This window comes from Triturus cristatus, chromosome 4_1, assembly GCF_964204655.1.
Source record: "Triturus cristatus chromosome 4_1, aTriCri1.1, whole genome shotgun sequence".
Lineage (NCBI taxonomy): Eukaryota > Metazoa > Chordata > Amphibia > Caudata > Salamandridae > Triturus > Triturus cristatus.
The window spans coordinates 413,328,805-413,354,336 of record NC_140585.1 but is presented as its reverse complement, the minus strand read 5'-3'; the positions used below and the strand labels follow the sequence as shown (position 1 = coordinate 413,354,336).

Sequence of the window (25,532 nt, the reverse complement as noted above, 5' to 3'; positions counted from 1 at the left end):
AGCTGCTTCCTCTCTAAAATGGATTCCATGTACATTAGGTACATTTCTAATTGGATTCTGGAGTGCCTTATAAGCCCCTAGTATATGGTATACTATGTACCTAGGGCATAGGTACCTCAGAGGCCTACCAGGGGCTGAAGCATGTATTATGCCACCCTTGGGAAGCACTCCAAAATGACACCACAGGTCTGCTACTGCAGCCTGGGTAAGGTGGTTCTTGCACCCCTTAATGTGGTATAGGCTACCTATATCACTACCATTGCACACACATATAAAACATAGAAGTCACTCCTATGGCAGGCCTTAACAATCCTGAAGGCAGAGTGCTTGGTTTTTATGTGAGAGGGTGTCCCTGCATGAGCAGAACCCTTCTGCAGCGCTCGGAGTACCTCCTCTGATGCTGTTTGTGGTGCAGCCTGACCATATACTCTTAAGTGCATTATAACTTAGCGGTAAATGTTAACTTTGGACTGGCTGCACGGAAACATGTCGTGTTTGGTGTCAAACGCTTTGGAATACTACCCCCGCTAGTTCTGGTGGCGGGGGTAGCATTCCACCCTTCTAGAGGGAGAGACATGTTCACACGGGTCTACCCGGTAAAGACTTTCTACAGCCCTGGCATCACAAAATGGATGCCTCTGCCACAGACACAGGTCTGGCCTCCTGCTGCTGACCGAAACTCCGGCAGGGGAGGCCTGGACAATAGGTTTCCTGTCCCAGGGAGGTGTAAGCACCTCCCCAGACAGGCAGATGTGTATTGGGGCTGGGAGGGAGCACTCTCTGGTGCTTTGAAGTCCTGCACTGGGGGCACACTTGGTGTCCCTGTGCATAGTCCAGTTCAAACCGGTTGCAGGGGCTGCCTGCCCCTGCTCTGGCGCTAAACTGGACAAAGGAAATGGGTGTAACCACCCCTCTTTCCAAACCCTCCCATAGGTGCGTCCCTAGAGTATGTCCAACCCCCAAACTTGGTATAAGTATGGGAAACCAGTCCTTGCGACTTTAGATTACCCTGGACGAAACTCTGCAACATATATCCTGGACCTTCGATGTTCTACTTTAACTAGAAGACAGAAGAAATCTCCCTTGGGGTCAAGGAGTGACTCTCCTGCTTGGCAGGCACCAAAGAAGCAACTGTCAGGTCTGTGATTCTGAAGCTCCCGCCGGATGCCAAAGTCTCTGCATCCCCAGAGGTGGATTTCCAGACTTCCCCGAGGCTACCCTGAGTCCACAGCAAAGCTGAGGCCCGTGGCTATCGTGGGTGACGTGGAACCGTGACCCCTGGACACCGTGATCTTTTGCTGATCCATCATTTTCCTGGTCTTCCTCGAAGTTGTGCTTTGGGCTCCGAGTATCCCCAGCCTTGAGCACCTCCTGCACTGAAGATTTCTGGCCTCCACTCCACGAGTGACCCGTGGGCCAGTTTCCAGTGCGACCGCTCGAGGCTCCTTCGCGATCGCTAGCCTGTTGGCGAGTAGGTCCCCATGAAGGCAACTCCTCTTCTGATTGGGCTTTCCTGGTAGCTCCAGACGTGCCCTGACTTACACTCGCTGGGTGAGTCCCCCAGACCTTGCTGATCTGCACCGACATCCTTTTTCTATTTCCAAGTGACTTGCTGTTGCCAAGGCTTGTTGGGTCCAATCTGGTCGCCGATACTGCAGCATTCGACAGACTTGGTGGGACAGCTCGAATCCAGTTCCTGGTTGTCGTTGACGCCTCCTGGACCTCGAAGCTGAAGAATCAAGACACCTGTCAACTCACCTGAAGCACCCAACATCTGTGGGCATTGGACTATCGTGCCCTTGGTCACTAGTAAGTGACCCAGACTCTGTCCCCTCCGCTTTCAGGTTCCTTCCATCCTAGATCCAGGCTTGGATCTCTCCGGACACTTCTCTTCTTCACGGCAGCAGCACTTCCTGAGCAACTTCCATTGAAAACAGCGACGCGACCCGACACCATTTGACACCTATGCACCCGGCTTCCCTGGGTGAGGTAGCTTGAGTACTTCGGTGCTCCCGTGGGTGTTGGCCCTAGACACCTCTAAGTCCAAAAGGGTTCACTCGTAGTCATCCTGTAAGTGTCCTTAAACTCTTAATTTCCAACCACGACTTTCCCCATAGAAGTTAGCGGCGATTCGCCGCTGTGTTCTCACACTGCACGCGTCCCCCGTGGGTCCCCTGTGTCACTACCTTGGGTGGTTCCTTGTGGTCCAAGCACTTCTACAGGCTCTAGGGCTCTAGGCCTTGTGTCTAGTTCAGTAGTGGTTCTTATACCACTTTATTGGTATATGGTTTGGTACGCCCCTAGGGCCCAAACGTGTATTTGTGCTTTTACTGTTGAATACTGACTTGTAACTTAAGCACTTCGAACTCCAGTCTCATAAAGAGGCTAGAGAGGTGTGTTTTATCTTAAATATATATATTTTAAATATATACCTGGTGTGGTTGTCTTTTCATTTGGTCATTCAAGAGATTATAGACTGGTAAAACAAGCTGTTTTACATTCCTTCAAGACTTAGCCTGAAGGCTGCTCTCCATAGCTACCACTAGGATAGCTTTCAATAAAGGTTGTCTTTAACCTATCACACTAAGGGGTTGTTTGGACTGATACAGGGCGCCCACTATAACTAGTGGACAGCATATATCAGGCCAACTCTCCCATTGGTGTACAGCATGTGGGATTCCAGCTTGCTATTGTTTTTCCAGATAATCTCAATTGAGTTGATCAACTGAAAACCACTAAAGGTACCTTAGGTACAAATAATATCAGGTTTAGTATACAGTAAGTTCTACTGAACTTAGAGTTGTGTGTTAAGGGATAGCACACCCTTCTACAACTCGAGAGTTTAGTAGGCCACACTAGTGTAGGTAGTGCAATACACCACACCACACCACACTAGTAATGTCTAATCAGCCAGGAACCAGTGGGTCCCTGCCAGAAGCCAGTGGGCTTCTCCTCTATAAATATGAGGATCTCACCTTTGCACAGCTTAGGTCCTTATGTTCCATTAGGAAGCTGAAGACAGGCAAAAGCCCAACCACCCAGCATCTTTTACAGATACTCGGGCTGGATGATCTCTCAGGGCCTAGTGGGCCTGCAGGGGTAGGCAGAGTGGGTGGGGCAGCAGCTGAGGGTGGATCTGGGGGTGGAACTTCCCCTGGCCCAAACTCTGCTGCTGACCAGACTGATGACAATGATCAGGATCTGGTGACCACAGCTCAACTGGATAAGGATGATGAGGAAGAGCCCAATGCTTCCCTCTTTGTCCCTCCAGGAAGAGTTGGAAATAGGGTTAGAAGGGATAGATCTCTCTCAAGGGAGTCTGTCCAGTCTACCTCATCTGTAGGGACCTCTGTTTCTTCTCACAGAGGGAGGGAAACCTCCCAGGAGAGGAGAGAGAGACTGCTGAAGTATGAGCAAGATATGTTCAACCTCAGAAAGCAGCAGATGGCCCTAGATAGGGAAGCCCTAGAGCTCTACAGAGCTAGCCAAAAGGAGGGACTAGAGTCCCTTGGTGGCAGCAATTTCCCTAGAGATAGGAGAGGTCTTATGACCACAGAAACCTAGGTAAGATGGTCCCTCCCTACCAGAGAGGGGATGTCATCCACAAGTGGATGACTGCCTTGGAGAGGGCCTGTAAAGTACAGAAGGTCCCCCAAGGGCAGTGGGCAGCAATCTTATGGCTCTCATTTGCAGACAAAGGTAGAGATAAGCTCCTCACTGTAAGAGAAGAGGATGCTGATGATTACCAGGTCTGGAAAAGTGCACTGATAGATGGGTTTGACCTAAACACTGAACAATACAGGCTAAAGTTCAGGGATACCCAAAAGGCACAAAATCAAGACTGGGTGGACATTGTTGACTGTGCTGCTAAGGCTCTGGAAGGTTGGTTATTGGGCAGTAAAGTGTGTAACTTCATAGGATTGTACAATCTGATAATGAGGGAGCAGATTCTTAATAACTGTCAAAATCAGCTGTTAAACCAGTACCTGGTAGACTCTGATCTGACCTCTCCCCAAGAATTGGGAAAAAAGGCAGACAAATGGATCAGAACCAGGGTGAGGCAGAAGGTACAGAACCAAGGTGGTGATCCAAAGAAGCAAGATTCTAAGAACTCTGACATGGGTGGGGACAAGGGTAAAGACCAGAAGTCTTCACAAGGGCCCCAAAAATCTTCTTCAGGTGGGGATTCACAGTCCAACAAAGGCAAAGGCCAAAAGAAACCATGGTGCAAAGTTTGTAAGCAAAAGACACACTGGACCAGTGATTGCACCAAGTCCAAAGAGAATACTCCAGCCCCCACCAATGCCCCCAAGGCACCTGCTCCCCTAGTGCAGTTACAATTGGTGGTGGGAATACACAGCCAAAGGGTTTAGTAGGGTTGACCCTGGGTACTGAGTTGGGCTCTGGCCTAGTCAGAGAAACCACTCAGGCTGTTCTTGTCTGTGATGGGGGCATGGATATGACCCCCTCTGTGTGTCTCAGTAACTTGGGCAAGTACCGGCAACAGCCTTTAATCAATGGAGTACAGGCTTTGGCATTCAGGGACACAGGAGCAAGTGTCACTATGGTGAAAAAAGATCTTGTGGATCCTGGTCAGATCATACTTGGTGAAATGTACCAAGTGACCAATGCTAGCAATGTCAGAACAGACCATTCTCTGGCAGTTGTTAACTTCTCCTGGGGAGGGGTAACTGGCCTTAAGAAGGTTGTGGTGAGTGCAGACCTACCAGTCGAATGCTTGCTTGGCAATGATCTAGAGACTTCAGCTTGGGCAGAAGTAGAGCTCAGGACTCTTGCAGAAATGCTGGGCATCCCTGCAGATGTGTATGCTGTGACCAGGTCACAGGCCAAAATGTCTGAAACTGAACAGGCCTTGGATTCTGGAATAATGGACCAAGTGCCATCCAAGAGGAGGAGCAGAAGTGTTAAGGCAGAGCCTTCCCCCCTGACTTATAAGGAAGATCAGTCTCTTGAGGGAGATGATCACAGTCCTGAAGAAGGAACTGTCCCAGAGGAGCTTGAGGCGATCAGGTTGAGTTCTTGGGGACAGGGGGCCCTTCCAGGGTAGATCTGAGCCAGGAGCAGCAGAGCTGCCCCTCTCTTGAACCCCTCAGACAGCAAGCTGCTGCTGAGGCTGCTGGGAGTGCTAGTGGTACCCATAAGGTGTATTGGGATGATGGACTCCTGTACTTAAGAGTGTAGAGACCACAAGCCTGTTGCCACCAGGAGGTTGGTAATACCTCTGAAGTTCAGGAGCTTCCTATTGACCCTGGCCCATGATATCCCTTTAGCAGGTCACCTGGGCCAGAACAAGATTTGGGACAGACTTGTCCCTCACTTTCACTGGCCCCACATATCTGAAGACACAAATGAGTTTTGTCGCTCCTGTATAACCTGCCAAGCCAGTGGCAAAGCAGGTGGCACTACAAAGGCCCCCCTGATACCACTACCTTTGGTGGGGGTGCCCTTTGAAAGGGTAGGGATTGACATTGTTGGTCCCATGGATCCCCAACAGCACCTGGGCACAGATTTATCCTGGTGGTAGTGGATCATGCTACCAGTTACCCAGAAGTTATACCCCTTAGGACCACTACAGCACCTGTGGTAGCAAGAGCCCTGTTGGGAGTTTTCTTAAGGAGGTGGTATCAGACAGAGGTACCAACTTCATGTCTGGTTACTTAAGGGCACTGTGGAAAGAGTGTGGAGTGACTTACAAATTCACCACACCCTATCACCCACAATGCAATGGTTTGGTTGAAAGGTTCAAAAAAACCTTAAAGGGCATGATTAAAGGGCTCCCAGAAAAGCTTAGGCGAAGATGGGACCTTGTCTTGCCCTGCCTTTTGTTTGCATACAGGGAGGTGCCACAAAATGGGGTTGGCTACAGCCCCTTTGAACTTTTGTTTGGTCACCCTGTCAGGGGTCCATTGTGTTTGGTGAAGGAATGATGGGAGTTACCTCTCAAGCCCCCAAAGCAAGACATAGTGGACTATGTACTTGGTCTCCGCTCCAGGATGGCTGAGTACATGGAAAAGCCAACTAAAAACCTTCAAGCTAGCCAGGAACTGCAAAAAGCCTGGCATGACCAAAAGGCTGTACTGACTGTTTACCAGCCAGGACAGAAAGTGTGGGTGTTGGAGCCTGTGGCCCCAGCAGCTCTCCAGTACAAATGGAGTGGACCCCACACTATTGTTGAACAGAAGGGAGAGGTTACCTACTTAAATGGAGTTGACCCCACACTATTGTTGAACAGAAGGGAGAGGTTACCTACTTAGTAGACCTAGGAACTCCCAGGAGTCCCCACAGGGTTCTCCATCTCAACAGGCTAAAGCTATATGTTGACAGGGCTGACATGGGCTTGCTCATGGCTACTGATGAGGGACAGGAGGAAGACAGTGACCCACTCCCTGACCTCCTCTCACAGAACCCTGATGATGGGTCAGTTGATGGTGTGGCCTTGACAGGCAGCCTCACTGCCCAGCAGCAAACTGATTGCAGACAGGTGCTCAATCAGTTCAGAAACATGTTTTCTCTGACTCCAAGTCAGACTACCTGGTGCACTCATGAAGTGGACACTGGGGACAGTCTGCCTATTAAAAATAAGATTTATAGGCAACCTGACCATGTCAGGGACTGTATCAGGACAGAAGTCCAGAAAATGTTGGATTTGGAAGTGATTGAACGCTCAGATAGCCCTTGGGCTAGTCCAGTGGTCCTTGTGCCAAAACCTCACACCACTGGTGGGAAAAGAGAGATGAGGTTTTGTGTGGACTACAGGCGTCTCAATGCAGTCACTAGGACTGATGCGCATCCAATTCCAAGGGCAGATGAGCTTATAGATACTTTGGCCTCAGCCAAGTACCTTAGCACATTTGACTTGACAGCTGGCTACCGGCAGATCAGACTAGCTGATGATGTAAAGCCAAAAACTGCATTTTCGACCCCCAGTGGGCACTACCCGTTTGTGGTGGTGCCCTTTGGTTTGAAGAATGCACCTGCCACTTTCCAAAGGTTGGTGAATACAGTTCTCACAGGTCTAGAAGCCTACAGTGCAGCTTATCTAGATGATATTGCTGTCTTTAGCTCCACCTGGGAGGATCACCTGGTCTCACAATCAAGGCTACCAAGTGCCAGATAGGGCAGAGTCAGGTTGTGTACCTGGGCCACCTTGTAGGTGGAGGTCAGGTTCAACCACTGCAGAGCAACATCCAGACCATCATGGACTGGGTTGCTCCAACCACCCAGACTCAGGTGAGAGCCTTCTTAGGCCTGACTGGGTACTATAGGAGATTTGTCAGGGGGTATGGATCAATAGTGACACCCCTGAATGACTTAACTTCTAAGAAAATGCCCAAAAAGGTTCAGTGGACAGTTAGCTGTCAAAAGGCATTTGATGACCTGAAGCAGGCCATGTGCACTGCTCCCATTCTACAGAGTCCTGATTACTCCAAGAAGTTCATTGTCCAAACAGATGCATCTGAATTGGGGGTAGGGGCTGTACTGTCACGATTGAATGATGAAGGTCAGGATCAGCCAGTAGCTTTCATAAGCTGACCCCTAGAGAGAAATGTTGGTCAGCCATTGAGAGGGAGGCCTTTGCTGTGGTTTGGGCTCTGAAGAAGTTGAGGCCATACTTGTTTGGTACTCACTTCCTAGTTCAGACAGACCATAAGCCCCTCTTATGGCTAAAACAAATGAAGGGTGAAAACCCCAAACTGCTTAGGTGGTCCATTTCCCTACAGGGGATGGACTTTACAGTGGAACATAGACCTGGGAGTAACCATGCTAATGCAGATGGACTCTCTAGGTATTTCCACTTAGAACATGAAGACTCAACTGGTCAAGGTTAGTTTAATGTCCCTGCGTTTGAGGGGGGGGGGTTGTGTAGGAGAGTAGGATCTGCTTCACATGGGTACCCCCACTTTTTGCTGGTGTTTCACTGTTTTTAGACCTTAGTCTGGCTGTGGCCCTGCTAATCACGACCCCAGCCTAGCTGCTTCCTCTCTAAAATGGTACAAAAGGGGGTGGTGATGGACGGAGCATCCGAACCAATCAAACACTCACACCCAGTCGACAGATCTGGGTTTTATCCATCACCGTTCTTTATCCCACTCTGCCACCCCAGTTCAGACATGGCCATATGCAAATCAGTCTGACCCTGTGCATCATGGGAACAGTCCAGCCCGAACTGCCAAGCCATGCCTTCCCTGGACCGGAAACAAGCTTCCTAGTACCGGTTTCTGGCATTTCAGCCGTCTTCAGCCAGGCTTGCTTGAATCCAGTGGCAAAGTGAGCAAGGGACTCACGTCTGAGCATACCCTGCCAACTTATGGCGAACAAAGCGGTACAAAAGGGGGTGGTGATGGACGGAGCATCAGAACCAATCAAACACTCACACCCAGTCGACAGATCTGGGTTTTATCCATCACCGTTCTTTAGCCCACTCTGCCACCCCAGTTCAGACATGGCCATATGCAAATCAGTCTGACCCTGTGCATCATGGGAACAGTCCAGCCCGAACTGCCAAGCCATGCCTTCCCTGGACCGGAAACAAGCTTCCTAGGACCGGTTTCTGGCATTTCAGCCGTCTTCAGCCAGGCTTGCTTGAATCCAGTGGCAAAGTGAGCAAGTGACTCACGTCTGAGCATACCCTGCCAACTTATGGCGAAGAAAGCGGTACAAAAGGGGGTGGTGATGGACGGAGCATCAGAACCAATCAAACACTCACACCCAGTCGACAGATCTGGGTTTTATCCATCACCGTTCTTTAGCCCACTCTGCCACCCCAGTTCAGACATGGCCATATGCAAATCAGTCTGACCCTGTGCATCATGGGAACAGTCCAGCCCGAACTGCCAAGCCATGCCTTCCCTGGACCGGAAACAAGCTTCCTAGTACCGGTTTCTGGCATTTCAGCCGTCTTCAGCCAGGCTTGCTTAAATCCAGTGGCAAAGTGAGCAAGAGACTCACGTCTGAGCATACCCTGCCAACTTATGGCGAACAAAGCGGTACAAAAGGGGGTGGTGATGGACGGAGCATCAGAACCAATCAAACACTCACACCCAGTCGACAGATCTGGGTTTTATCCATCACCGTTCTTTAGCCCACTCTGCCACCCCAGTTCAGACATGGCCATATGCAAATCAGTCTGACCCTGTGCATCATGGGAACAGTCCAGCCCGAACTGCCAAGCCATGCCTTCCCTGGACCGGAAACAAGCTTCCTAGGACCGGTTTCTGGCATTTCAGCCGTCTTCAGCCAGGCTTGCTTGAATCCAGTGGCAAAGTGAGCAAGGGACTCACATCTGAGCATACCCTGCCAACTTATGGCGAACAAAGCGGTACAAAAGGGGGTGGTGATGGACGGAGCATCAGAACCAATCAAACACTCACACCCAGTCGACAGATCTGGGTTTTATCCATCACCGTTCTTTAGCTCACTCTGCCACCCCAGTTCAGACATGGCCATATGCAAATCAGTCTGACCCTGTGCATCATGGAAACAGTCCAGCCCGAACTGCCAAGCCATGCCTTCCCTGGACCGGAAACAAGCTTCCTAGGACCAGTTTCTGGCATTTCAGCCGTCTTCAGCCAGGCTTGCTTGAATCCAGTGGCAAAGTGAGCAAGGGACTCACGTCTGAGCATACCCTGCCAACTTATGGTTTCCATGTACATTAGGTACATTTCTAATTGGATTCTGGAGGGCCTTATAAGCCCATAGTATAAGGTATACTATGTACCTAGGGCATAGGTACCTCAGAGGCCTACCAGGGGCTGAAGCATGTATTATGCCACCCCTGGGAAGCACTCCAAAATGACACCACAGGTCTGCTACTGCAGCCTGGGTAAGGTGGTGCTTGCACCCCTTAATGTGGTATAGGCTACCTATATCACTACCATTGCACACACATATAAAACCTATAAGTCACTCCTATGGCAAGCCTTAACAATCCTGAAGGTAGAGTGCTTGGTTTTTATGTGAGAGGGTGCCCCTGCATGAGCAGAGCCCCTCTGCAGCGTTCGGAGTACCTCCTCTGATGCTGTTTGTGGTGCAGCCTGACCATATGCTCTTAAGTGCATTATAACCTCGCGGTAAATGCTAACTTTGGACTGGCTGCACGGAAACATGTTGTGTTTGGTGTCAAACGCTTTGGAATACTACCCCCCACCCCCGCCAGTTCTGGCGGCAGGGGTAGCATTCCACCCTTCTAGAGGGAGAGACATGTTCACACGGGTCTACCCGGTAAAGACTTTCTACAGCCCTGGCATCACAAAATGGATGCCTCTGCCACAGACACGGGTCTGGCCTCCTGCTGCTGACCGAAACTCCAGCAGGGGAGGCCTGGACAATAGGTTTCCTGTCCCAGGGAGGTGTAACCACCTCCCCAGACAGGCAGATGTGTATTGGGGCTGGGCGGGAGCACTCTCTGGTGCTTTGAAGTCCTGCACTGGAGGCACACTTGGTGTCCCTGTGCATAGTCCAGTTCAAACCGGTTGCAGGGGCTACCTGCCCCTGCTCTGGTGCAAAACTGGACAAAGGAAATGGGTGTAACCACCCCTCTTTCCAAACCCTCTCATAGGTGGGTCCCTAGAGTATGTCCAACCCCCAAACTTGGTATAAGTATGGGAACCCAGTCCTTGCGACTTTAGATGACCCTAGACGAAACTCTGCAACATATATCCTGGACCTTCGATGGTCTACTTAGACTGAAGAAATCTCCCTTGGGGTCAAGGAGTGACTCCCCTGCTTGGCAGGCACCAATGAAGCAACTGTTTGGTCTGCAATTCTGAAGCTCCCGCCGGACGCCAAAGTCTCTGCATCCCCAAAGGTAGATTTCCAGACTTCCCCGAGGCTACCCTGAGTCCACAGCAAAGCTGAGGCCCGTGGCTATCGTGGATGATGTGGAACCATGACCTCTGGACACGGTGATCTTTTGCTGATCCATCATCTTCCTGGTCTTCTTCGAAGTTGTGCTTTGGGCTCTAAGTAGCCCAAGCCTTAAGCACCTCCTGCACTGAAGATTTCTGGCCTCCACTCCACGAGTGACCCGTGGGCCAGTTTCCAGTGCGACTGCTCGAGGCTCCTTTGCGATCACTAGCCCATTGGCTAGTAGGTTCCCATGAAGGCAACTCCTCTTCTGATTGGGCTTTCCTGGTTGCTCCAGACGTGCCTCGACTTACCCTCACTGGGTGAGTCGACCAGACCTTGCTGGACTGCACCGTTAGTCCTTTTTCTATTTCCAAGTGACCTGCCGTTGCCAAGGCTTGTTGCGTCCCATCTGGTCACCGACACCGCAGCTTTCGACAGACTTTGTGGGACAGCTCGAATCCAGCTCCTGGTTGTCGTCAATACCTCCTGGACCTCGTGGCTGAAGAATCAATACACCTGTCAACTCATCTGAAGCACCCGACATCTGTGGGCATTGGACTATCGTGCCCTTGGTCACTAGTAAGTGATCCAGACTCTGTCCCCTCTGCTTTTAGGTTCCTTCCATCCTAGATCCAGGCTTGGATCTCTCCGGACACTTCTCCTCTTCACGGCAGCAGCACTTCCTGAGCAGCTTCCATTGAAAACAGCGACGCGACACGACACCATTTGACACCTGTGCACCCGGCTTCCCTGGGTGAGGTAACTCGAGTACTCCAGTGCTCCCGTGAGTGTTGGCCCTAGACACCTCTAAGTCCAAAATGGTTCGCTCGTAGTCATCCTGTAAGTGTCCTTAAACTCTTAATTTCCAACCGCGACTTTCCCCATAGAAGTTAACGGCGATTCGCGGCTGTGTTCTCACACTGCAAGCGTCCTCCGTGGGTCCCCTGAATCACTACCTTGGGTGGTTCCTTGTGGTGCAAGCACTTCTACAGGCTCTAGGCCTTGTGTCTAGTTCAGCCGGGGTTCTTATACCACTTTATTGGTATATGGTTTGGTACGCCCCTAGGGCCCAAACATGTATTTGTGCTTTTACTGTTGAATACTGACTTGTAACTTAAGTACTTCGAACTCCAGTCTCATAAAGAGACTAGAGGGGTGTGTTTTATATTAAATACATATATTTTAAATATATACCTGGTGTGGTTGTCTTTTCATTTGGTCATTCAAGAGATTATAGACTGGTAAAACAAGCTGCTTTACATTCCTTAAAGACTTAGCCTGATGGCTGCTCTCCATAGCTACCACTAGGATAGCTTTCAATAAAGGTTGTCTTTAACCTATCACCATAAGGGGTTGTTTGGACTGATACAGGGTGCCCACTACAACTAGTGGACGGCATATATCAGGCCAACTTCTCACATACATTTACCGTGCCATTGTACTACATAACGGGTTTGTGCTGAACTTTTACCGAGTTAGGTGGTACATAAATGTTGTGTGGTTTTCTCCTAAAACTAGCCTCATTTATTATGCCTGAGGATTCTCAGAATCACTACAGAACTACCATCTTCTGCATCTTCTGTATAATAACTATGTATAAGGGTCATCCCTTTCATCATCCTCGGCTGACATGACACAGCAAGGTAGAACCCTTGTGGGTACCTTTTGGGTATATAAACACCATATCTTTGCTGGGGTGGGAAGAGGAGAAAAACGTCCATGCTTACACGCTGACACAAGACGCAGACACTCCACCACGCAGTGGTCCCATATCCCTCTCGGGGTGTCCATCTCGAGACCAAGACAGGGTCCTTTGTTCTCTCACACCAGGTAATGCCGTTTGTTTTATCCTAGGGGGATTCTTGGCTCCACACCTACATATATGCTAGGTACACATGGGTATATCTAGTTAGGGTTAGCATCGTAGGAGTACGCATTATTATTGTCATGCATCTATATACCTGGATATATCCATTGTTTTAGCACTAAGGTAGAAATCTACCATCCATTTACTCTGTTGGTGCTTATAATCGTTTATATCTGTTTCTGTCTTATGGTTGTCGCAGCATACATATTTTACACTAGAATGACGCTGGCTCATTAAATGCTTATTAAAAACGTCCCCATCGTTTATTCTGTGCATCTCTCTGAGACAAAGTGAGCACGAGTGACTGCGCGAAAAGTACTGTACTGTTTCCACGATCCCTGAGGGATCAGGGTTGTCATGTTCGATAGTTGCCAGAAGCTATTCTCTCCTTGGTAAGAGGGGTTCATAGTGGCACTGTGAGCTATCTGGTATACAGGCGAGCATATCCGGTGGGGGTCTCTGGAATCAGTCTGGACATCAATCCCACAGTTTATGCTGTCTAAACGCACAGATCCTATATAAATTTATAGGAACTAAACAACACCTCGCCAAGCTGTTAGCTTCCAGACTACTTCAGATGTTGCCTCTTATAGCAAGATGGGATCAATCTGGATTTGTGCCTGGGCCGACCACATCCCATAATCTTCGTACGTTCTTTGAGGTACCGCACACTTTTGCACCCACCATCAATGCTGCCGCAATTTTCTTGAATGCAATCAAGGCATTCAATTCCCTTGAGTGACCGTACCTTTCCGTGCTATTTGTCCTGCATCAGCCCCAGGTTCATCACACCAATTGGCCTTCTTTATGCACAACCCGTGGCTAGCCTCCAGGTCAATGGATGGATCACTCCTCCTTTTGCTGTGTCCCGCGGCATTCGCCAGGGGTACCCCCTGTTGCCCATTTTTTTTGCTATCGCAATGGAGCCCCTTGCTGCTCGACTCTGACAACATCACTCCCACCGTGACCTGGCTTTCACACCCGAGTTGTTCTGGTATCTATGTAAGCAGATGATGTCACCCTGTACGTCAAAACAAACCTGTGACAGCCTAGACCCCTAGATTTGGTGGGCTTTCTGGAATTACCATAAATTGGGCAAAATCAGTGATATTTCCACTTACCCTTTGTGGGTGGATGCCTGGATGAAACTCCCGCTCTCAATGTTAGGCATGTTGATCGTATTGCCCAAATTACTCTACCTGTTTATTAACCTTCCGCTCCCACTGCTGCAGTGCTTTAGGTGAAATCTCTGACCGCACTTGGAAGAACTTGCATAGGCAAGAAAATAACATAGAATTGCATAGGAGGTACTTACAGTCCCCTTAGAGCAGGGCGGGTTGGCCGTGCTGGATATGGACCTTTACTATCACAGCACGCAGGCGGAATTCACACATTATTTTCTCTATCCTACGCCGTACGTGCCTGAACACGACCACGCTGCCCCATGACCCCTCAGGTCCCCCGGAGTTGCAGAAGTTGACTGCACTCCTGCTTCTGCTTGCTAAACGGTGAGTGGGAATGCTTTGGGGTCGCTGCCGCGTTCCGCAGAAAGATGACTAGTTCAAAGATGCAGCATACTGCCAGGAGAACATAACCGCTTATTGTGAACTGATGACACTGAGGTCATGGCCTAAAGATACCTGGTCCCCCCTTCAGCTGTGCTTAGGTATGCAAGATATGGAAAGGGCTGAGAACACCGCTCTTGACATGCAGGGGGCAGACTAGTAGGTGCTCTATCAGCCACCTGGGGGGCCTCCTGTGGTCGGCGCTTTGGGCTGCTGTGTGCCGCTCTATGAACTTGATCCCCTGGATTTGTTTCTGCTCCAATAAAGCTAAGTGGCTTCTTTCCCCTCTCTTCCTGACCCTCCTCCTCTACCTTGGTTTCTCCCTGATCATAATCGGGAGAGGTTTTGGCATTGTCAAGCTAATGTCTTTATGCTGAAATTATTATACTTGTACCGTGCCGTATGCTGTATTCTGACATGACTTGCAATGCCTCCTCTTGGTTTCTTCTGTTTCTGTATTTGAAACTTTAAAAGAAAGAATGCAAGAAAAAAACACACCTCGCCCAACCTCTTATTGTGCAGCTTAAAGGTTCTGATCTTACTGTCTCCATAGTCATTTGTTTTCATGAAGGTCAGCTCCATTGTAAAAGATTTTCTTTTGAATGTTAATTATTTTCATAAGCTGCAAGGCGGTGCTGGCATATAGAGTTCTGGGACCAGTAGGGTGGACAAGTAGCATAACCCTTTAAAAGTGATAGGTACTCCTTTCACTCAGACTGATATGGAGAGAATGCCTGACCTTGTAAACTGGTACAACAAATATGGCACAGATGTACATTGCTTCTCTTGGTCTAGCAGGCCAGTCTCCCCAGTAATTGGCAAACAGGGTTTTGGATTATTTTGGTTCCTGTGTCGACTAAGCTGATGAGAACCTTATTGTGTTTTCTTGGTGATAGGTTCATGTGTCGTGGTGTCCTGACGTGCGATTTCCCTAGAGGTGAGGCCTTCTCTTGGTTTTGTTGGCTCAGTAACAACAACTTAGATGGAAAGATCCTCAGGTTTGTTGGTCTCAGGGTATTGATGCCCCCCTGAGTTACCAATGATCACCCTGGGTTCCCTCGGTTTTAGATTCCTGTGATGGGTGCTCCGGAGGAGATCCCTGCGTGTTGTTGTAATTAAGATTCAGGGAACCAGTGTTCCCGAGGTTAGCACAATTTTTCTAGAGTTCTACCAATGGGTCCCAGCTGGAAAATTGCATGGGGCTGGAGTCGTGGTGGGGGCTATCCATGCCTGCAGGGGATGGGGTCCCAGCTGGCCTGTCATTGGGTGGGTGGCCAGAGCTGCAAACTTTTAAAATGTTGTGCGTGGTTTGAATCTCGGCGTTGGCTCAACATTCCGGTAATCCTGGGCAATTCACTTAATCATAATAGTGTAGGTGCTTTTGTGTAGTTGTTTGTGATGTGTGTCTACATACATGTTTTTGTATATGTGAGAATGTGAGATGCATTTGTGTGTTTGCGTTTGCCATCATTAGATGGCTTGTTTAATTGTGATATTTGCTGTGTTTTACACAACATGGCAAATGGACTTTTTATGTCTTGAGCGATCCAATTGGGGTTGGAGGGGGTGTGTGAGTATGTATATATGTGTGTGTGTGTGTTGGGGGGACGGGCTGAGTTGTGCACTATGCATAAAATGTTCTGTCCAACCGATTACAAATATTGTTGGAGTAATTCATAATCAGCAGCAATATGCTGACAAGCCACAAGAGCTGGAGCCAAGGTCGGGCCGGGCCCCGGCGTCGGCTCAACATCCTGTGACTCTGGGTAAATCACTTAATCTCCCTGTGCTTAAAAAGAAAGACAAAGGCAGACCTTGTATAATGTAACTGGTGCTCCTGTAATGTGTTTTAATGCCTTCAGGCTAAGTTTGGAGGCACATTTTCATTTGTTCCAAATTTTGTATAGTAAAATCTTAGTTCAATATGTGTTGACAGTTACAGCCACAACTCCAGTAAGTCTCATACTTGCATTGCAAGCAGATATTTGGGCACCTCAAAATTCATATTCACCCACACTGGTTTCAGGTTTTTACAGATATTCCAAATATTAACCAAATTCTGTGATCTCAGGTAATCCGTTTATTTCACAGAGCCTCCTATTTGTTCACTACTGCATGTGAGAGCACACTCATTTGCTTGAATTCAGGACATGAAATGCTGCTTTACGCTGTGTAATAAAATCCAGGGCACACATGGGATGCATATGGCAAATGATTTGTCTTTTATTTCAGTTACGGAATTATCATCACTTGCTCGCCTAGTTCTAGAGCTCTGGTTTTTAGTGGGTGTTTATAACGTGCCAGGACAGAGTGCTCTAAGAGTTAAGGCTGAAGGCAGTGCAAATTTCGGACACTGTCAGTGAGCGATAAAAGGTGTATGGAATACTTGCTCGCCCAATCTAGTTTAGGACATACACATTTTGAAACACTTCAACTACTCAATCAATCAATTAATCAATCAAGGGTATTGTGAGCACTCTACTTACCCGTGAGGGTCTCAAGTCGCTGGGGTGGGGGAGGGGGGGTGTTCAGCAGATCCGTTTTAGCCGAAGACCCAGGTCTTGAGGGTCTTCCTGAAGGTGTTCAGGGAGGGGGCGCGTTTGATATCTGCCGGGAGCTCGTTCCAGGTTTTGCCCGCGATGTAAGAGCAGGATATTCCACCTGCTCTGGCTCTGTGGATGCGCAGGGTTTCGGCCAGTGCGAGGTTGGCTGATCGGAGGTTTTCTTTTGGGTACGTGGAAGGTGATTCTGTCATTGAGGTATTTGGGTCTGTTGCTGTGTAGGCATTTGTAGGCGTGGGTGAGGATTTTGAAAGTGACTCTTTTCTCCACGGGGAGCCAGTGGAGCTTTCGTAGATGTTGGCTGATGTGCTCGTGCCGAGGGATGCCGAGGGCGAGTCTGGCGGCGGTGTTCTGTATCGTTTGGAGTTTGCGGAGAAGGGAATCGTTTATGCCGGCGTAGAGTGCATTTCCAAAGTCCAGTCTGCTGCTGATGAGTGCGTGGGTGACTGTCTTCCTTGACTCAGGGGGAGGGATCCATTTGAACGTCTTTCGGAGGATGCGGAGGATGTTGAAACAGCTGGAGGCGACGGTGTTGACCTGTCGTTTCATGGTGAGGGATGAGTAGAGTACGATGCTGATGTCTCTGGCATGGTCAGAGGGGGTCGGTGGGCTGCCGAGGGCGGTGGGCCACCAGGTGTTGTCCCATTGCCGAAGGGGTGGTTCCGAGGACGAGGACTTCTGCCTTCTCGGCATTGAGCTTTAGGCAGCTGTTGGTCATCCAGACCGCGACGTCCTGCCTTCCTTTCTGGAAGTTGAGTCTGGCGGTGGTGGGGACTTTGGTGAGGGAAAGGATGAGCTGGATGTCATCAGCGTAGGATATGATGTTGAGGCCGTGTTGTGGGACGATGGCGGCGAGGGGGGGCATTGTAGATGTTGAAGAGGGTCGGGCTTAGTGATGACCCCTGTGGGACTCCGCAGGTGGTTGCCATGGGATCGGAGAGGAAGGGTGGCAGTCTAATCCTTTGGCTTCTTCCGATGAGGAATGATTGGATCCAATCTAGGGCGATTCTTTGTATGCCGGCGTTGTGTAGTCTGGCGACGAGTGTGCGGGGGGAGACGGTGTCGAAGGCTGCTGATAGGTCGAGTAGGATCAGAGCTGCGGAGTGGCCTTGGTCCAGGAGGGTGCGGATGTCGTCTGTGGCAGCGAGTAGGGTGGTCTCGGTGCTGTGGTTGCTTCGGAATACAGATTGGGACGGGTCGAGAACGGCGTGGTCTTCGATGAATCTTGTCAGCTCCCCGTTGACTGTTTTCTACGCCACTTTAGCAGCAAAGGGGAGGAGCGAGATGGAGCGGTAGTTCTTGAGGTCAGTTGGGTCCGCTGAGGGCTTCTTGAGCAGGGATCTGACCGCTGCACATTTCCAGTCATCTGGGAAGGTGCCTGTTTCGAAGGTAGTGTTAATGGTGCGTTGTAGTTCGGGTGCAATGGCGGTGGCGGCTCGGTGGTAGATGTGTGAAGGGCAAGGGTCATGGGGACCCCAGAGTGGATGCATTTCATGGTTGAGGCAGTGTCTTTGGCATTGATCGGTGTCCAGGTGGAGATGGTGGGCTGGCTGAGGTGTCCGGTGGATGGTCGACAAAGTTGTCGTAGAGGTTTTTGATCTTGAGGTGGAAGTAGGTTCCAAGCTTATCGCAGCGGTCTTGGGATGGGGTGATGTCTGTGGCTTTGCTGCGGGGGTTGGTGAATTCCTGGATGACACTGAAGGGTTCCTTGGAATTGCTGGAGTTGGCGAGGGTTTTGTTGTGGATGAAAGTCCTTTTGGTGGTTCTGACTCATTTGTGGTAGTCCACCATGGCTTCCTTGTAGGTGGTGTTGCTTCCGGGTGTCTTGTTGTTTCTCCAGTTTTTCTCCAGGCGTCAGCAGGTGTGTCTGGCATCTTGGAGATCGGTGGTGAACCAGGCGGCTTTCCTGGGGTGCTGTTTGTCGGGGTTGCGTAGCGGGCGTGCTTGTCTGCAGCATTGCAGATCCACGTGTGGAGTTCCCTGGCTGCTAGGTTGGCGTCGTTTGTCGGGGTGTGGTTGTCTCGGATGAGGGTGGAATTGGGTTGTCGTCAATTACTTTGCTCCGGTTCCTTCGTGGTGGGCGTGGGGCTGGTTTGGGTGGTTTGGGTTTGTCGACAAGGAAGTGTACGCAGTGGTGGTTGGTCCATGGTGGTTGCGTTGTGAGACTGAAGTGGACGCTGTTTCCTGCTTCGAAGATGGGGTCAAGGGTGTGTCCTGCCCTGTGGGTTGGTGTGGTGACGAGTTGTTTGAGTCCGATGTTGTCGACGTTGTCATGAAGCGTGGTGGAGTTGGGGTCGCTGGGGTTGTCGAGGTGGAAGTTCAGGTCTTCGATCAGTATGTAGTTCATTGAGGTGATGGCGTGGGGTGCGATGAGGTTGATGATGGTGGCGGGGAAGAGGGTCCGGGGGCCAGCGGGTCTGTAAGCGAGGGTGCCGCGGAGTGTGAAGTTGGGTCAGGTCTGGATCTGGAAGTGCAGGTGTTCGGCGGAGGGGAAGGTTTCGCTGGAGGTAGTGAGGCGGAGGGTGTTCTTGTGGGCGATGGCGAGGCCCTGTCCCAGTTGGTAGGGGCGGTCCTTCCTCGGGATCTTATATCCATCCGAGAGGGCGCTGTTGATGTCGGGGGCGGAGGAGGCATTGGTCCAGGTCTCCGTGAAGAAGGTGATGTAGGGCGAGAGAGAGTCAAGCAGGTTCCAGATCTTCAGGGCGTGTTTGTGGATGGAGCGCACTTTGAGGATGATGCATCTTAGGGTGTCGCAGATGTTGTTGTCGGCGGTGTTGGTGGCTGGGGTGGTGGTGAAGATCTGGCAGCAGTGGAGGCAGGAGAACTGGCCGTGGGTCATGTTTGGCATGGCCTGTTGGCAGTCTCTGAGTCTTCCAGGGTTGACTGCGTGGAGGGCGGCTGTGCGGTAGCGGTGGATGGTAGGAGATCCAGGGTCCCTGGCGCTGGTCGCGGTCGGGTCGCGGACAGGCGTAGGCGGGCTTGACAAAGACAAAGGCAGGCCTTGTATAATGGAACTGGTGCTCATGTAATGTGTTTTAATGCCTTCAGGCTAAGTTTGGAAGTACATTTTCAATTGTTCAAAATTTTGTATAGTAAAATCTTACTTCAAAATGTGTTGACAGTTACAGCCACAGTTACAGGTACAACTCCAGTAAGTCTCATACTTGCATTGCAAGCAGACATTTGTGCACCACAGAATTCATATTCACCCACATTGGTTTCAGTTTTCTACAGATATTCCAAATATTAACAAAATTGTGTGATCTTAGGTAATCCGTTTATTTCACAGAGCCTCTTATTTGTTAACTACTACATGTGAGAGCACATTCATATGCTTGAATTCAGGACATGAAATGCTGCTTCACGCTGTGTAATAAAATCCAGGGCACACATGGGATGCATATGGCAAATGATTTGTCTTTTATTTCAGTTACGGAATTATCATCACTTGCTCGCCCAGTTCTAGAGCTCTGGTTTTTGGTGGGTGTTTATAACGTGCCACGACAGAGTGCTCCAAGAGTTAAGGCTGAAGGCAGTGCAAATTTCTGACACTGTCAGTGAGCAATAAAAGATGTATGGAATACTTGGTCGCCCAATCTAGTTTATAAAATACACATTTTGAAACACTTCAACTAATCAATCAATCAATTAATCAATCAGGGGAATTGTGAGCACTCTACTCACCTGTGAGGGTCTCAAGGCGCTAGGGGGGGTCAGCAGATCCGTTTTAGCCGAAGAGCCAGGTCTTGAGGGCCTTTCTGAAGGTGTTCAGGGAGGGGGCATGTCTGATGTCTGCCGGGAGCTCGTTCCAGGTTTTTCCCGCGATGTAAGAGAAGGATATTCCGCCTGCTCTGGCTCTGTGGCTGCTTGGTGTGACCGCGCAGCGGCCGCCATTATGAAGGGAAGGGGGAGGAACGTGCAGCTGGGAGGCCGGACGGTCAGGAGGAAGGGGCTGCAGGGGCAGAGGCGTCGGCGGGAAACTGCGGGAAAAGACGACCCAATGAAGGATTTGAGCGCCACACGAAAACTCATAGAAGTACACACAGGGCACAAGAAAATAAAATACAGACAAAATGGGCACGAGAAAAAATGAAAAACAAAACTGAAGGGCACAAGACACAAGAGAGCAAAACCGCCACCACCAATGCCACCACCACCAATACCACCGCCAGTAACCGGGAGAGTAGGCAGGCACAGAGCGGAGCGGCCTCGAACTCTACAAGGAGGCGGGTGTCTGGGGATCGACGGCGGTCAGAGCACAGCGGAGCTCCTGGGAGAGAGCGGGCCCTAGACCTGAGGTCAGAAGTCTTGCTCGCGCTTCCCCGCAGTGGCCGCCATTAAGTAGGGTGGGGGGGGGGCGTGCACCTGGTAGGTGGGGACTGTCAGGGTGGAGGGGCTGCGGGGCCAGAGGCGGTGTCGGGAAACGGCGGGAAAAGACGACCCTATGAAGAATTTGAGCGCCACATGAAAACTTGTAGAATTAAACACAGGGCACAAGAAAATGAAATACAGACAAAATGGGCACGAGGAAAAACGAAAAACAAATCTGAAGGGCACAAGAGAGCGAACAAACTAAACTGAATGGGCACAAGACAAAACGAAATACAACTGAAAACAAGCATTGGCATAGCTAATAGGTCTCGCCTTTGGGACCTTATAAGTGTTTAGCCATGCAACAGTTGCATAACTAAATACTTATAAGGTCCCAAAAGCGAGACCTATTGGCGATGCAAAGCGGCTGTGCGGCCGCGAAAGTTAAAGTGATCACGATCAAACATCAAAGCGGCAGAGCATAGTACGGCGGATCAGAGCACAGCGGAGCCGCTGGGGAGACAGCTGGCCTCAGACCAGAGATCAGAGGTCTTGCTCTCCCCTGCGAACCTATTAATAAAAAATAAAAAAAACACATGTCCACACCACATAAATTATGTTTTTATGCTTTCATCTCTACCTATCCAATACTAATTTGCAAATACAGGTAGATCCTTGTGATACAGGAGTACTTATCATAAGTTGCAATGGTACTCACTCTTTCTTTTCCACCTGCAGCAGAGGCACAGAACCTGCAGTGGGAGAAGCCAGAGCTGAAGCACTATACTGGCCAAATAATTAACTTGAGGTATGTTTTGTGAAGACTTTAGTATGTGCTAGATGTGCTAGAGGGCATTGCTCATGATTGTTTCACAGGTCACACCACTCCAAACATTAAATTGTGTTGTCATGCTTTGTTTTCTCTACCTATCCGAGAAATACCTCCTGAGTCGAGGTAGGTCCTTGTGAGGCAGCAGTGCTCAAACTGTTTCAAACATGCACTTTTAGTCCCTGCAAGCAAAGTTACACAATGCCCCGCAGAGTGCTGAAGATTATTCAATAGAACATAAAGATTTTGTAGTTGAGGAAGTGATGGAAAAAAAGAGTGGCAGTCCCCATACTAACTGGAAAGACAGCGAGACGAATTGCATAACATATAGTATCCAAGAGCCATTCGAAGATTATAGTCTCTTAGATTTGAGGGTGCACTGTACCAGATGTCCCTCCAAGTAATAATTGCCCATTTGAAACAGAAGCGATGTTGCACATGAGTTCGCTCATGCTTTAGTGTAGCCTGGCACCAGCTTCAATCAGGCTGATGGCCCCATTGGGAATCTGTTTCACAAACGTGCACCAGCAGCCAAGACACTCCTAAGATCTACGCAAATGCATGTGCAATACCTGATGTCTTTCAGACTGACATAGAACATATTATTGCCTTAATACATGGCGATGTAAAGCTTTCTGTCACTGTGGATGAAACCCCAGAGATGCAAGGAGATCCAGCAGTTGCAAAACATTTCACATTTTGCAATGCAGAAAATGGTTGGGGCCGTCGGACTATAAAGGCTGATCTGGATGTTTTAGACATCTGCCATGCAGCTTCAGTTACAGCATTGTTCCGGAATACACTTAACATGTTTGGCAAAAAAATAGAGCAATGCTATGTGCATCTGCAGTGATTCTGATAGTTACCTGAGAAAATTGTGTGGTGATCTATCACAGGTGAGGATGGAGTTCAAGGCCTTTCCAGCCAGGGGTCCATGCCATCTACTTGACGGTATTTAGAAAGCTGCTTTAAAATCTTCACAACTAATGAAAGAAACAATTGACTTTGCTGTTAATTGTGACACACTCTTTGAGAGTCCACAGGAGCTGAAAAGAAAATATTTCTCTCCGTTTAAGCTTCTATAGCATGAGAGAAAAACAGATCACAACATTGTCTTTCAGTAGGTGTTTTTCTGTTTTGTTTCAATGTGGTGACCACTCACAGACTTTCCACCGGGCGCATATTCGACAGGCAGGAAATGTGAAGACCTTAAAACACACATCAATTGTGAAGTTAAAAAAAGTACCGTGTACTGAACCTATCGCTTTTTGCATGAGTAGAAGACTGACTGTAGTACTTCTGCTTGAAACAAACCTGGGGGATACATTCAACGACGTTGGAACGGCAATATGCTCACTGCTGGGCACCTGGGAGCCAAAGCACTGTAGAAGATAGGTTCTGTACATTTTATGCAACAATGCATGATAAATGCAAGCTATAATGTGTTGCAGTTTCCCCTTGAGAATGCCATTTGATGTCAATAAAGCATCTTCATGGTACTCGGCTCAAGATCTTGATCTCTTTCACAACGCAGAACTTGCTTCAGATTTTCAAATGTATCAGTTCATTTCTGACCGTTTTGATGACCGCAAATGTATAAGTAACCAGTTCTGTGTATATATTTGGGAGCCAGTCCCTAAAGATAGCCAGGTCGAGGTACACGATTATTGGCTTGGAAAGCCACACCAGTGGGCCCAGATCGCAGGCTGTGTTTTGAGAGTCCTTGGACTGCCAGTCTCTAGCGCCAGCGTTGAGAGGTCCTTCTCCCCGGTCGGGGGTTTTCATGAGCAGGACTGAAAGGGCCAGGCTGAGCAGTGATTCGCTTAAAAAAAGCATTGCATGGTGTACTATCGAAATTCGACTTGTAGGGTTGTAGTACATTTCCATGATAAACAGTGTGTGGAGTACACCAGTCCATCAACAACAATTCATCACTGCATTCCTCCGCAAAGTATATTCATGCTGTAACGACTAATAAGAAACTGTATATGTCCTGGAATATTGGTGTGATAAGCCGCCACTGCAATAAAGCTGTTCTGTAAACACTGGATAAACATGGTCTCTGCACTATTTTTTCAGTATCAAAATATATAAACACTGACTTTGACACCTGCACTCAGCCCTGTCCCTCCCACTTCCCCAATCTTTCCCATAGATTTTTGGAAACGGGCCCGACTTCAAAACGTTCTGCTTAGGGGGTCTCAGAGCGAAAAGGTTGAAAGAACTTCTACTTCAGACGTTATTTACGTCATTGCATGCTATGTCCGTGCAATTAAGTAAACGGTAGGTAGCACTGAGCTCAAAGGTACTGTGGATCAAACAATTAGATGTGTTGGGGATCTGCAAGGTTTTCTTTTTGTTTAGAAGTTTAACTTTTACATCTATTTTACAATTGCTAAAACATTACTTTAACATTTACTTACAGGGATTGGAGACTGTGCAGCCCAAGGAATACTTCACTGAGAATCTCCCTTAATTCATTGTTCTGCAGCATTCTATGCAAAAAATGAAAACAGGCAAAATATGTTCACATAAATAAAGGATGAAGTTTAATCAAATATTTGATACAGGAAAAATATTTCATACAACACAAGGTCTCAGAATTCAGATTCCCTACACTGTGCTGCAGAAGAACAAGTCTGGTAAAATCCGGAAGAACGTTTCATTTTATTTAGGGCAATCTTGACCCCTAGGGTGTCTGGATGCTTTTGACAGGAATGGACTGGTCTGGGACTCAAAAGTAGCTTTGGAATAAAATGAAAACAGACCCAAACTGTTCCTCCTCCTTCTTTGCCTCTTCTATCTTTCCATCCATGCATTCTCTATCTCCTTCTCCCCCACTCTCATTCTGCCTTCCTAATATTTCTCTCTCGCACTCTCCATTTTACTCGATCACTCTCCTGAAGCCTCCACAGTGCATGCTGTAATTTACTTCGGGGAGATGGGGTGACTGGTAGGAACGCCTGGGACTTCAAAACCTGGCCTCCAGCGGATCAAGTTCCCGCAGGGAATGCCAGATGCAGTAGATGGCCAATCCAGCCAAGGCTTTACATAAATATATTTTCCATTTCAACAGTTTTTCACATAAGTAAAGGTATGCATACAAGCACGTTTACAAAAGAACAGTGTTACCTTTCATCCCATCTTAGTACGACAGACATATTTGGTGATGTATCTCTGCAATTATTAGACGTGAGTCGGACAGATAATTATGAAAATCTGCACAATTAATAATGATATGGACCACATATAAGAAAGCTGCTTCTGTTTCACAGGAAGTCAAGCAAGAGAGACAAACAAAAAGAACTGTTGCAGTCTAGATCACAATTGTGCAAAGAAAGACAGCTGCTGCCAGCGCGTGCTATGGCCTAATTCATGATTAAGGCTCCCTGTTTTCCGTTTTTACTGATTTTTACAGATAAATACAGACAGAAAACCACTTATTTTCTTGTCTGTATGTATTTTTAAATGTGGATAAAAACGGAAATTGTGTGCTTAAATACACTTTGCCATGACTGCCAGGCCAATAA

The 25,532-nt window shown here is 48.7% G+C and overlaps 1 protein-coding gene across 1 annotated transcript in view; it reads right to left on the bottom strand.

The window, feature by feature from the left end:
* LGR5 (leucine rich repeat containing G protein-coupled receptor 5) overlaps positions 1-25,532 on the bottom strand; it is an 829,784-nt gene that overhangs the window by 517,579 nt on the left and 286,673 nt on the right. The window contains exon 4 of the mRNA XM_085652528.1: positions 24,426-24,497. Within this exon, the coding sequence (XP_085508654.1) occupies positions 24,426-24,497 (72 nt within the window). The remainder of the gene's footprint in view (positions 1-24,425; positions 24,498-25,532) is intronic.